Raw genomic sequence first — 12,539 nt, forward strand, 5'->3', positions numbered from 1 at the left:
CTATTTCATTCTGTCCTGCTCAGACCAATACCGTATTAGCTCAGTAGGCTGAGGTTTACATGCTGTATTAAAAAAAAAATTAATACCTCTTTGTGTCATATTCTACAAGTTTTTAGCTCTTGTATCTACACAGCTAGCAAAGGGAATAGAACTGTGATAGTAGGAACAATCTGTAGAAGTCTGAAATGCAGAATCACTAAATATGTCTTAAAAATTATAAACCAGTGAGTCATGGGGAATCTTAAAGCCTGTCTGCTTTAAACAAAGTTCTCTTCTGTTTGTCATTTCAAAGAGGCTTCCCTACAGGAAATGGGAGGAGGGAGGCTCAGCATGCCATAACATGGTGGCCTTATCCTCCTTCTTTTCTTACAGTTCAGAGCAAAATCAGCAGCTATGATGCTGAAAGGCCATCATGGGAAAAAGCAGATCAGAGCTGTTTACACATAGAAAATGGAAAAAAAAAAAAAAAAAACCTGCAGCAGTTGGAGTGGGGGCATTATTCTATGTTTTTAAAAAGCTGCTAATGATAACAGTCTAAACCAATTTTCTCACTCCAGATCACAAAACTGTAAAGCTTTAATGATTTCTAGGATGAAGAAGAATTCAACTTAGATCCTCTACAGAGTGTTTCATTCTATCAATACTGCATTGAGCAGCCCTGGTGGAAAAGGGCTGAACTGGCAGGTACTTTAAATGCCATGGCATTGCCAAGGCAACTGAAGATTAACTATGGCCAGAATATGGATAGAAAAGCACATGTTGGCAGCAAGAGCTGTAACATCTGAGCTCCCTCTTTCTGGCAACTCTTGGGCCTTACAGAAATGTGTAGCTTACATAATAAAGTTATTCCAAGCTGGAACTGTTTTACTTGTTGGAAAATGCCAATAAATGACTACAAAATTATGTTAGCTGAGGATTTTCTTTGAACTGTGAATAATTATGATATACAAACATTTTATATTTTAAACTGAATGTGAAGTGGACTTCCTAGAGAAATGACAAGGTGTTAATTTAAGCCTGGAAAGCCAGTGGTGTAAGCATTAGAATGACATCTTCTGATTATTTTAATTATTGACTCCATGGATGGGTTTTAGCATTATCTTTTCTTATTGTTTGTAAGCACAGATGTACCACTCTTCAACAGCCTAGGGACTTATCTGTAGGGAATGCTCAAGTGCTAGAAGGCCACATATGTTGGTTGTGAATTGAGTAGCTTAATTAAGGAAAAAGATTATCTCACTGCACAGGAAATCCAGAAATATATGAGGAACTGGTTTATAAATTATTAACACGGAGAGAGATCATGTATGTGTGTATGTGTGTGTGTTCTGTAATGTGGAGATACACTTAAGAAATCCTTGCTCTTTTGAAAGGATTAATATTTTCCTGTTGAATTCTCTTACAGGATTATTTAATATTGAGTATAGGGGTAAAAGATCCGTGCGGGTGTGCTGAAGGCCTAAATAGGAGGGGCTAAAAAGTCAATGGTCATACCCTCAAAATGAGTGAAAAAAATTTTTTTACTAAGTTCACTACAAAAATAACATATTATCTGCAGTATTGAGCATAAATCCTGGAAGGTGCTGTTTGAAGTCCTATTCCCAGAGCATCTTGTGGACTGGGTGGGCAAATCAGGCCATCCAGATGTCCTTGTCATAAACAGCTGCTTCAGTCACACTTTGGAAAATACTTTCGACATTTTGTACATGTAATTTTGTGCATCATTGCCCCCTCTGCACACTTTAAAGGACACATTTTGAAAATCTGGTTCTTTACATTTTCAGAGGTTTATGGAGTGCTTTCTGGAACAATTTAGAAGTGAGATTACTAGGGTAGGGTAAGCAATTTATTGTTCACTGCTAAGTTATTGATGAGACTGTTATTTTGAACTGTTGTAGAGGTTCACTATTTCCTGCTGAGGGACTCTCTTTTGGAGGCTATTGTAGTAGAACTGGTAGTTTACTATTGTATCTTGTCTTTTTGCAGTTGGCCCACACATAGGGCGTTACTGTGGGCAGAACAACCCAGGACGTGTCCGCTCTTCAACAGGAATTCTTTCAATGGTATTTTACACCGACAGTGCAATAGCAAAAGAAGGATTCTCAGCAAACTATAGCGTGTCCCAGAGCAGCGTATCAGAAGGTCAGTATTTATCCATCCCACAGAGCTTCTTGGAAAATATTCACTGTTATGTCTTCTTGCACACCAGGTATTGCATGAAACTTTAAAGAAACCTTAAATAAATAAGATGGTGGGGAAGGGTTGATTCTGTTTTGCTGGGGTTTTTTTTCTGTTTTTTTAAAGAACAGCTGCCCTTTGAAAAGCAGTGTAAGAAGCAGCATTCTCCTTACAGTTTTATTCTGCAGTACTGCCAGGAAGTTAGGGTAATTATTGTGAAAAACTGTGCTGACCAAGGAAACGCAGGAATGCAGAGCAATTGAACACTTGCGTTAAAACAATGAAACATGAACAATGAATGCACTATCCAAAGCCTTCTTTTATTACATGGAATAAGCTTTGATGATCGATTTCTTGAATAAAAAGAACCCATTTAATATATGTGCTCTTGTTAAACCGTTTCATAAACCATCTAAGCTTTGTTCTCTGTCTCATATTTTTTTCCCAGTTGCCTCGTTTTCATACTTACCCTTTGGACAGAGAATGAAACAAAGGAAGGGAGATGCAGGAAAATAACAGGCTGTGTTACACCATGTCCTTGCAGATTTCCTTGATTCGCTCAATGATAAAACACACACTTTAAATCAAACTCTCTCCTTTCTGCGACTGACTGAGTTTTGAGCAAATTCACCCAGATTTGATGTACTTGTTTAGTCAAAGAAGGAACAAAATTAAAATGAATAAACTGAAATTATCCCTGTTATTCCCCACCACTTGCCTGTTTAATAGCTTTCTTATACGTGCATAGCCAGGAAGAGGGAACAGGACATACCTAGCCTCTCTGGGTGGGAAGCATACTCCTCCATCTCTCTCAGATTGTACCTCCAGCTAGCTTGGCTTCTCCTTGTGTAGGTGCTGCTCCCAGCCCTTCATTAGCTAGCACAGGCAAGTTGGGTACCCATGTCCATCTCTTCTACGGTCGTCCTCCCTAGGCTGTAGAGACATCATCACACTGGAGCCAGAATTAATAATATCTGCTGGGGTGCCTTCAGCTCTTAAACACAGGACAACAGAACAGGAGAAGTTAGTGCATGTGAAAACCCTTTTGGATTATAAGAAGAAACACTTGCTATGATGCAGGCTTAGACAAAGGAGTGATTCCTCTCACTTAATTTCAGCCACCTTTGCTCTTTGTGTTGTTACTACAGAGAGGGTCATCTCCAGAGGACAACTCAGCCTACTTGTCTTAGGCATGGAAATGTCTCCAGGAGGTACTTGTCCCTCTCAGTAGACTACAGGAAAAGCCCAAATGTCTAGATCAAACTAGACACCTAACTTATAGATCATATAGATATTTTATTATGACTCCCACCTACCATGTCTTGCGTTCTTTGTAGTGGCTTATGGCTCTCCTTCTGATTCCAAGCAGAAGTTCATTCACTTTGAGTCTTATCCTAAAGTAGTTCAGTTTCAGTACTTCACCCAGGGCCCATCATATATTGAAGCAGCACACAAATAGGGGAAAGGGTGGTATGCCACAGGAATTGCAGTTTGGCAACAAGTTTGATAATTCAGTGATGGGGCATTTTAACTACAACTCCTATAAGGTATCCTAATAGCATTTCTAAATGTAAGTTTTTGGATAACAAATACAAGTTTTTAAGGATTTTCAAAATATTTTTAATTTTCACTGACAAACCAGAACTTTCCTTATTAAAAGCTCATTTTTCCAACTCCTAGATTTTGAAACCTTTAGCTCAGTACCAAACCCTCTGTTAGAAATACATCAGGTGCAGAGAAGGTGTAATAAAAAAGAGTGTGTACCCAAATGTCAGGGCCTATGCTTCACACACTGGTGTTTTACCTTAAACTGCTAATGAGGGAATGAATTATATTTATATACTATTAAGTCCCTGAACAGAAGTGTGGGCACATGTTATTTTCTTCTGCTTTTGCGATGGAGCTGATCAACTTCTGACAGGGGTGCATGAGCAGCTATGTGAGTATCTGTCTAAAGCCACCTGCCTCTCTTGCTTCAGTGGGGGCTGGAGCCTTTATTTTAGAAGAGTGAGAGGAGAATTTAGTCTCCATGCTCTATCAGCCTTTGAACTCACTATAGTGAGTAGGGTTTCAACTGATTCTAAATTATCTAGGTAATTTTTGTGTCAACAAAAAGAGATTGGATGGAGACCATCAACTCATTTAAAATACAGCATGTCATAGAAGAGGTGGTGATTCCCTTAGGTAAATACTCTTCTGGCCTGGATTCAAATTTTGTTGATCTGTTTCTTTCCTATGTTGAGGATCAAAAGAGAATGACTAGAACGTTAATAATATTTTTAAAACATTTTATACTTTTTTGTACTGACGTAAATAGTTTTTAAATTATTTTATACAGTCATCTGGTTTGTCTTTCCTGGCTTTGTGCATAATTATGAGTTGAACATACGTTGTTTTATATTATGAATCCACAGAAGTGCTGTGCTACCCTAGAAAAGATATTTCTATTGTCCTATATTGAAATGGCTACAATGCTGGGCTAAAAATATTTGTATGGCATTATTACTGCAGGAATTACCATGGCAACTCAAATGACAGTATTAAGAATGACACCACAAGCCCAATACTACCTCACTTAAAGTTGCTAAAGAATTCAAAGTCACATAAAAATAAATTCTTTAGATATTCATATTCAAAGCAGGAAAATGTTCTCGTTATTCAAAGTCTAAATCAAAAAGCTGACCATAATAATGATGGTAATTTATTTTTCTTCAGATTTCCAGTGCATGGAACCACTAGGTATGGAGTCAGGAGAAATTCACTCTGATCAAATCACTGTCTCCTCCCAGTACAGCGCTATCTGGTCTTCAGAAAGGTCCCGGCTAAATTACCCCGAGAACGGATGGACCCCAGGGGAAGATTCTGTCAGAGAATGGATACAGGTAAAAAGATAACATTTTAGAGTTATTATTAATAGTACTCTGTGGAGCGTATTGAATGTGGAGAATGCAAAAGAAAGAAAAAAAAAATAACACAGTAAAGTACTTCTACATAAGCTAAGAATCATTGCAAGTGAATAGCTCACATTCCCTATTAGACACACACAAAAAAAAGACTGGCTCCCAAAGGTATAAAAAAAAGAAAAAGTCAGGAAGATTAATTCTTCTGCTTCCCACGTCTATTGTTTTTTCAGTCTTCTGGGCACAAATAACAGAGATTTTGGTTTAGTGGAAAAGTCAATATTAGTTTAACATGCACTTAGAGTGGAATGTCCCAGTAAACTGAGCATGTGCTATGTCTCTAGCTGATTACAGTTAAGCACTAATATGGCATGGTGTTTTCATGCACTCAGATTTGACCTCAGAAGACCTATGTCCCTTCTAGAATATGTTACATACAAAATGAGTCAGTGATCTCTGTCTAGTGGCTATTCTTCCATGTCCTTAAACACAGCATTCATTAGCAAGATTGACCACCTTGGCTTTGCTCTGTTAATACAGGAGAAATCCTGCAAATGTTTGATGCCACAAAGAGGCTCCTTGAGTTCAGTTAGTCTACTTAGGCTCGTTGTTTGCTATTTGTCATCAGGTCCATAACTTAACGGCACATGATTCCTGAACAGGTTAGAATTATTCATATGAATTACTGTATGCAAATAATCTGTACTAGCAGGCAAATATTAATATAATTAGGTGAAAAAAATACTGATTTGTCTTAATTTTATGTTGACTTACACTTCTTAGTTATGATCTAGATTCTGTTTCTGTTGGCAAAAGCTAAGACAAAGGCTTGAGCATATTAGATCAATATTAACAATATTGAAAACTTGTTCATATATTTGAAACATTCCTCTTGCTTCTGTTGTTTTCTGTAGGAAATCACTAACTGACATATAAAAACAATGCCTTATTAGCCACGCGTACGAATGTTCACATTGATGTTTCCTGTGAGGTTTACTGTCTGCAAGAAAGCTTAAAAACATGTTGAGTAGTAGTTAGTAAAGGGAAGAAAGAGGGGGAAATCTTTCATTTCTGATCCTTTGCACACAATGGGACTCTCAGGTGTCCTGTTTAGGGGCCCCTACACATCCTGAGCTCTTGGCAACTTGGTAATTGTGTATGATGGACCTAATCAGACTTCAGAGTGGCAAAAAAAAAATCCGTTGATCCTTTTTCCTTACTTAGGAGTAAATGTTAAAATCTCCCCAGCCTTATCTAAGTGCAAGGCTTGTTTTTAATCATTGCGACTTGCAATCCATGGAATGCACATGGAAAAAGGGTGGAATGCATCAGAATCAAATTCCAAGTGTTTCATCTGGTTGGAGGGCCGCCACTTTTTCCCTATTTCCGTCTTTTCTGCTGTCACTTACTCATTTATGACTGGATAATCAAAACAAGAGAGCTGGTCAAATCTCATTCATGTGTTCTGTGTGCTTATTAACTTTATTAAGTTATGATGACTACATACATACATATATAGCTTAATCCTTTCACTTAGAACTAGATCTTTCTGAGAAAAACTTTCAAAGGACTTTTTTTAACCATTAACTTTTTTAATAACAAACACATAACAGAACCCAAGCTACTCTGGAGTTTATGCCTAAAACAGCTCAGGCTACCTCACACCTCCTGCCCATGAATTTCTCAGCTTCCTTTGCATTCTGCCATAAACCAGGGTGCTCAGGGGCTGAAACAACAAGAAGCATAATTTTTTAGCAGCTTTACGCTGCCTCCAGCCACCACATTAGCCAAGAAGTTGGTGGTTATTTGTATGCTGTACTGCTCATGCCTCAGCCATTTCCCTAAGCAGCCTCACCCTAGGACATCTCCTCCACTGCCCAGGGCCTGTGTGGAGGAACTGGCACCTCCAAGGCAGACTTCAGGACAGAGCAACTAGGCTTTAGCAGCGTTTGCTGCAGAGCTGCATCTTGTTTGCAAGACTAAGCCTACAAAGTCTTGCTTGAAGACTCATTTCATTAAATAGATATGCTTTACATGTGCTACAGAAGAATCATAGAATTGTTAGGGTTGGAAGGGACTTTTAAAGGTCATCTAGTCCAACTCCTCTGCAAGGAGCAGGGACATCTGCTCCTTGCAGAACTGTTAATCATTTCTACCACTCAACCTGTGTAGTAGAAGCAACCAAGCTAGTTTGGAGATTGAGTATGCCATGCCTTGACTTTTCACAGGGTACAACAGTTTAACTCATCTTTGGTTCCACTTATGTCAGGAGGATATTAATTCTTATTTATTATGGTTTAACTCAGTACTAACATTACTAATCCAAACTTCCAAATGTGTTCTAAATGCTTTCCTGTTAAACTTAATTGACAATTTTGAGACAAATGCTTCAGACCATCAGGCACCTCCATAACAGGGTCCTTGCACATGTGAACTGCCGTCTTCTACAAAGCCTTGATGCCATTGGCAGTAAGCACACGTTGCGAGTTTATATCTGGATAAAATATTTAAATCCTAGGTTTCCTCTGTACAAGTATACCCAGGAACAGATGTTCATCTCCGTAAGAGCTTACAGACAAACAGCCAAGGACATGCAACTAATAAAATACTCTGAAATTACCCATTGAAAAAAATAATAATATTTTATGAAAGGAGGAAGACACTTGTATATGAAGGGCTGAGGTCACTTTGTTCTGTTTTGTTCTGTATGCTATTGTAAACTAGTCATTTATGTGAAGTATTTGCTTTTGTGCAGTACAGTGTAAATGGATTTTTGCTGCATGGTGCAAGAACTCCAGAAAATATTCAACAGCAAAAAACAGTCTGAAGGATACAGCAATGCTGAACTTGGAACTTTTAAAGTTAAAATTTCTGCCTATATGCCCTTGTCTGAGAGACAAAGATTTTGTATTTATCAGTATCCATTAATCTTTTCACAATTGCAGATTTCCATACCTGCACACACACTGCAGCTGGCTAAGTAGTGATGTCCGCCTTCAAACTGCTAATATGCATATACAACTAGGGCATATATAAGATATGTACAATCATACATGGGCAAAGCAGCTGAAAATTCAGCTCCAAATACTAATTTCCTTAGTGTATCTTTTTTTTTTTGTATAGCGTAGTTCTCCTTTCCCTTCCTTTTACCACTCCTTTCAAGGTTAATGTTTTTGCTAAGACAAAAGAAACAGAAAACCTCAGTTAAGTATCAGCAAAGGGAGATTGGTATCTATAAAGGACGTCTAGAGGGCATGCGATATGATTGTCTCCTTTGAGGTGTTGACGTCTTTTGGACCATTTGGCTGAAAAGAATTAGGAAAATAGTGTTGGCTTGTTGTTAGTAATGGATTTGCATGAATTCCATCTGTGGATGTGGAAGCTATTCTTTGGTGGAAAAACTAGCTTGTTCTGTCGTGGCTTACAAGGTACTAACTCCTGAGTTCCTCCGAATGCAGGCTCCGCTAAGTGAACGCTGTCTGCCCGTTCCTTTCCTTAGTTGTTTTGAAATAAATGTCAAAGCTTATATTCAAAATATCCATAGCACGGTCACTCCATAAGTCTGCACAAAGCTTTCTCCATTTTATTTTTACTCTCAAACAGACTTTTGAAAATTGCTCAACTAACTTGAGATTTGGAGTGACTCCATAATCAGAAACAGAGTCACTCCAGATTGAATTTCTTCTTTAAAAACACCTTAATAAAGTCTGAGGATTTTCTAATATGAATGGAATAAAGATATGCATGAGGCAAGGGCTGCCAAAAATAAGCATAAAGTTAGTTTATTGTTGTATGGGATGTTATTAGCTCCTCAGCCTTAAGCTCAGCCTACTTGTTTATTACACTTCTATTTCACACACTCGACTGCCCTTCAGTGTGAAATAGCATAATTTAAAATAAAAAATAAAAACAGCCCTTTAATTTAATCAAGAGCAGGGAACTGCCATTGCAATATAAGTCATTGTCCCTCATTAACGTATCCTTTCACAGGAAAAATAGTATAGTGTTTCCATTGCTGTAATCTGAACAACAAACATGTTAATAGGTATCAATTACCAGCCAGTTTCAGTACTTAGACCCAGTAAGAAGGCCAGCGTGAGGGTTTCACATCTGGTTTTAGTGAAACTGTTCCTTTCTGTGGTATTTAAAATTTAAAGAACTCCTGTTATTGTGCAATTGGGAATCCTAGGGGAGTACAATGTTAATGAAATCCATAACGTGCAGGGATTTTATGATTGCATTTTCAAGGCATTCCTTCAAAAGAAACGACTGATTTCTGCCATGGCAGCAGTAATTGTGTTTTTACAGAGTAGATTTAATGTTTGCATTTGAGAACAGCATTTACGTTTATGCTTATCTGAAAAAGTAACATGCGAAATCATTATATTTAGGGAACTTTTTGCATCTCATTTTTGAGGCCTTTGAGCAGAGGCCCTGGGCCGCTGCACATGGCAGGCCCTTTCACCTCAGGGATATCCCGAGGGGTTGGTGGCCAGCAGAGGCCGAGGGCCACTGTGCATGGCAGGCCCTTGCACCTCAGGGATGTCCTGAGGGGTTGGTGGCCAGCAGAGGCCCTGGGTCACTGTGCGTGGCAGGCCCTTGCACCTCAGGGACATCCCAAGGGGCTGGTGGCCAGCAGCCCCCCAGGGTAGCGCAGGAGCAGGGGAGCTCCAGGAGGAGCACCCGGCCAGATGGGTGCCCTCAGCTAAAGACACTTGAGACCCATGTGTGTGTGGTTTTGAGGAGAGACTGATTGCCTATTACCAGGGTCACTGGGAACTGGTGCTATCATCAATCCTCATAATGGTGTGGGTTTTCAAACCCGCAAGGAGCAACACCTTCTGGGCACGTTTACTGCAGAATCTATGTTTTCTATCATAATGTTTCTTTTGTTGCATATAACACAAATCTTTACACTCCCACCAAGCTAGATGATAGTTTCTGGGTGGCACAATTTTTCTCTCATCCTGTAACACTGTGTGAGACTTCCAGCTTGCCCAGAAAGCAAAGCATGTTTGTTAATAACACAAGATCTTCAGTTCATATTATGACTGGAGTTGGACAGAACCATAAATCCAGCTTTAAGAATCCTAGTATCAGATCAAAATTTTGCAGCATAAACCAAAAGGCACTACTCTGGTATAAACACACTCTGCCAGTTCAAATTTGTTCAAAAAGGTTAACAGGAGGTTAATATAAATAGACATTATACTCTGGATTGGGTATTATCTGTCATTCTGCAGCTGACATAAAGCCATACGCTAAGATGAACTCCCTATTGTGTGTCCTGGCTAATATGCCATAAATGGCTAATGCAGCCCAAATTTATACTGCTGAGTTTTTCAGCAGGGCACAGATCTGGTGTCAAGTGAAAACGGCTGGAGTCAGAGGTTTGCAGCAGGAGCAGGTCTGGTCACTCCCTCTAGCCTCTGCCTGCCCACCTCTACCTCGTCCCCCATCTATTCCCTTTGGCACCTACGACTCTTGCAGAGTAATTCTCTAGACCTCCAGACCGGCCAGCCTGAGGAATATCAACTGATCTGGTGCAAAATTCTCCTCTGCATCTTGCAGCATTTAGGGATCTAGAGAAAGGCCAGAGCCAGTTAAGAACAGCCCTCCTCAAAAAGTAACCCAGGAGATCCCCCTCGCCTCCACTGATTGAAATATCAGTTGTTTATTTAACACTGACTCTCTCATTCCAGGAAAATATACTTCCATTGATTTAAAACACATCTATGTATACACTGCTTTGCCAGAATGAGAGGGACCTCTGAGGTAGAATTTTCCTTCCACATTTGTCTTCATTCCTTTACATTTACAGTATCCTACGTTCTTCATTATTTACTCCTTTGTAAGCGAAACCCAGAAGCATGCATTGCTGGTGTGAACTGCTATATAGATTAGTAGAGATTTATTCCTGTAGCACTTCTGAAAATAATTGCAGTTCATCATTTGGTGTCTTGACCTTTCATCTGTGTCATAGCTTATTTCCTTATCAGGTATTCACTTAAAAATATAGTCAGTATTTATATATGCTGCTACACAGCATATTTGTTTCATTAACAGGTTTATTCTTACATCAGGCAGCTGTTTGGGTTGACTTTACCAAGCAAGCTTATCTAAATGCTTCACATGAAAGCTCAAGGAAGTGCGAGTCAACAATGCCTGTTATTTTTATTCTTATTATTTCTGTTTCTTTTGGAGGTTGATATTGCAGTGAAGTGCATCATATTACTGGATAGAATAACATGAAACCTGGGAAACCTCAGCCTCCCAGTTCTCCTAGCCTTTGAAGGACTGCCTGAGAGCTGGAGTTCACAGGCTTTGTGGCAGGGCTTGCCCATCATTAGGGAGCACAAAAACTGTCAGTTCTTTGTCTTCGCTACCACTTTGGTATACAAGTCATGTATTTGGTTCATGTCATTTTACAGTTCATAACTGTACTCCAGAAATTACAAAAAGCAGAGTTAGCTTTGTGTGGAAAAGTGTTACAGTTATCTTACAGCCTTAACATACTTTGCACGTGGGCAAAGAATGACAAAAGAATATTCCTTTCTGGAAATCACAGCTGGTACAGACTGTGACACAGCGCAGAACCAGGGTTAATTGACCCAGCAGGATACATTCGTACCTTTATTTACTGTGACATGGGAATAAATGGTAGAGTTTCACAAAGGCAAGTACTGAAATTAGACAAGAGGGAGAGGGAGAAATAAAAGGGCGCTACAAAGTATGGACTTTTTTTTATTATTCTAAGTGCTTTAAGAGCTATTTTAGCACCAGAAAGTTCCCAGCCATAGATTTATCACTCTGGGGAGGCTGAAGGGATGCTCACAGAACTGAGCCTTATTGCTCCAGTAGTGCAGGTGCAAAATGCAGTTTAGAAGAAAATCCTCTCTACCTCCCTCTGACATGTTTCAGCATCAGCCCTAATACAGAGGGGAGTCCTGCGTGGCTCTGAGCAATTCTGCGTGCAACATATGGAGGAGCAGCAGAAGCAGAGCCTCCACTACCAGCCTAATCATTATAATAGTTTCAGTTCTTTCAGGGGATCCATTATGCAGAGATCTGAGTAGTTTGTTTATAACTCTGTAATTACCTATGCATCCACTTCCCAGTCCAGCCCTACATCCCCTCAACGGCTGCAAGACAGATGGCCCTTTAGAGCTGAGATAGCAAATTAAAAATGTGTCCAGCAAAAGCACTGATTCAGCATCTACTAAAATAATTTTGTAAATTTATCTCACTTTCACTAGTTAGTTCCAGGAAGGAAAGATATTAAAACCTTTAAATATGTTTTAAACTAAATACCACAGGATTTTTTAAATCACAACATCTTTTTTTTCTTCTTTCTTTACAGAAATTAAAGCCACTTAAAATACTCTGTACAAAATTATTCTTCTCTCATTTTTTTCCGTTCACCACGTTCGCATGTTTGACTTGACTGGAAACATTTGTTAT

The 12,539-nt window shown here is 39.2% G+C and overlaps 1 protein-coding gene across 4 annotated transcripts in view; it reads left to right on the plus strand.

Annotated features, from left to right (window-relative positions):
- The window catches only part of NRP1 (neuropilin 1), a 112,394-nt gene that overhangs the window by 58,080 nt on the left and 41,775 nt on the right, over positions 1 to 12,539 (plus strand). For all 4 annotated transcript variants that reach the window (XM_086742001.1, XM_086742002.1, XM_086742003.1 and 1 more), the window contains exons 6-7: positions 1,987 to 2,142; positions 4,894 to 5,060. In XM_086742001.1, the coding sequence (XP_086598127.1) occupies positions 1,987 to 2,142; positions 4,894 to 5,060 (323 nt within the window). The remainder of the gene's footprint in view (positions 1 to 1,986; positions 2,143 to 4,893; positions 5,061 to 12,539) is intronic.

The sequence above is a fragment of the Chlamydotis macqueenii genome, chromosome 2 (genome assembly GCF_036417535.1).
Source record: "Chlamydotis macqueenii isolate bChlMac1 chromosome 2, bChlMac1.mat, whole genome shotgun sequence".
Taxonomy (NCBI): domain Eukaryota; kingdom Metazoa; phylum Chordata; class Aves; order Otidiformes; family Otididae; genus Chlamydotis; species Chlamydotis macqueenii.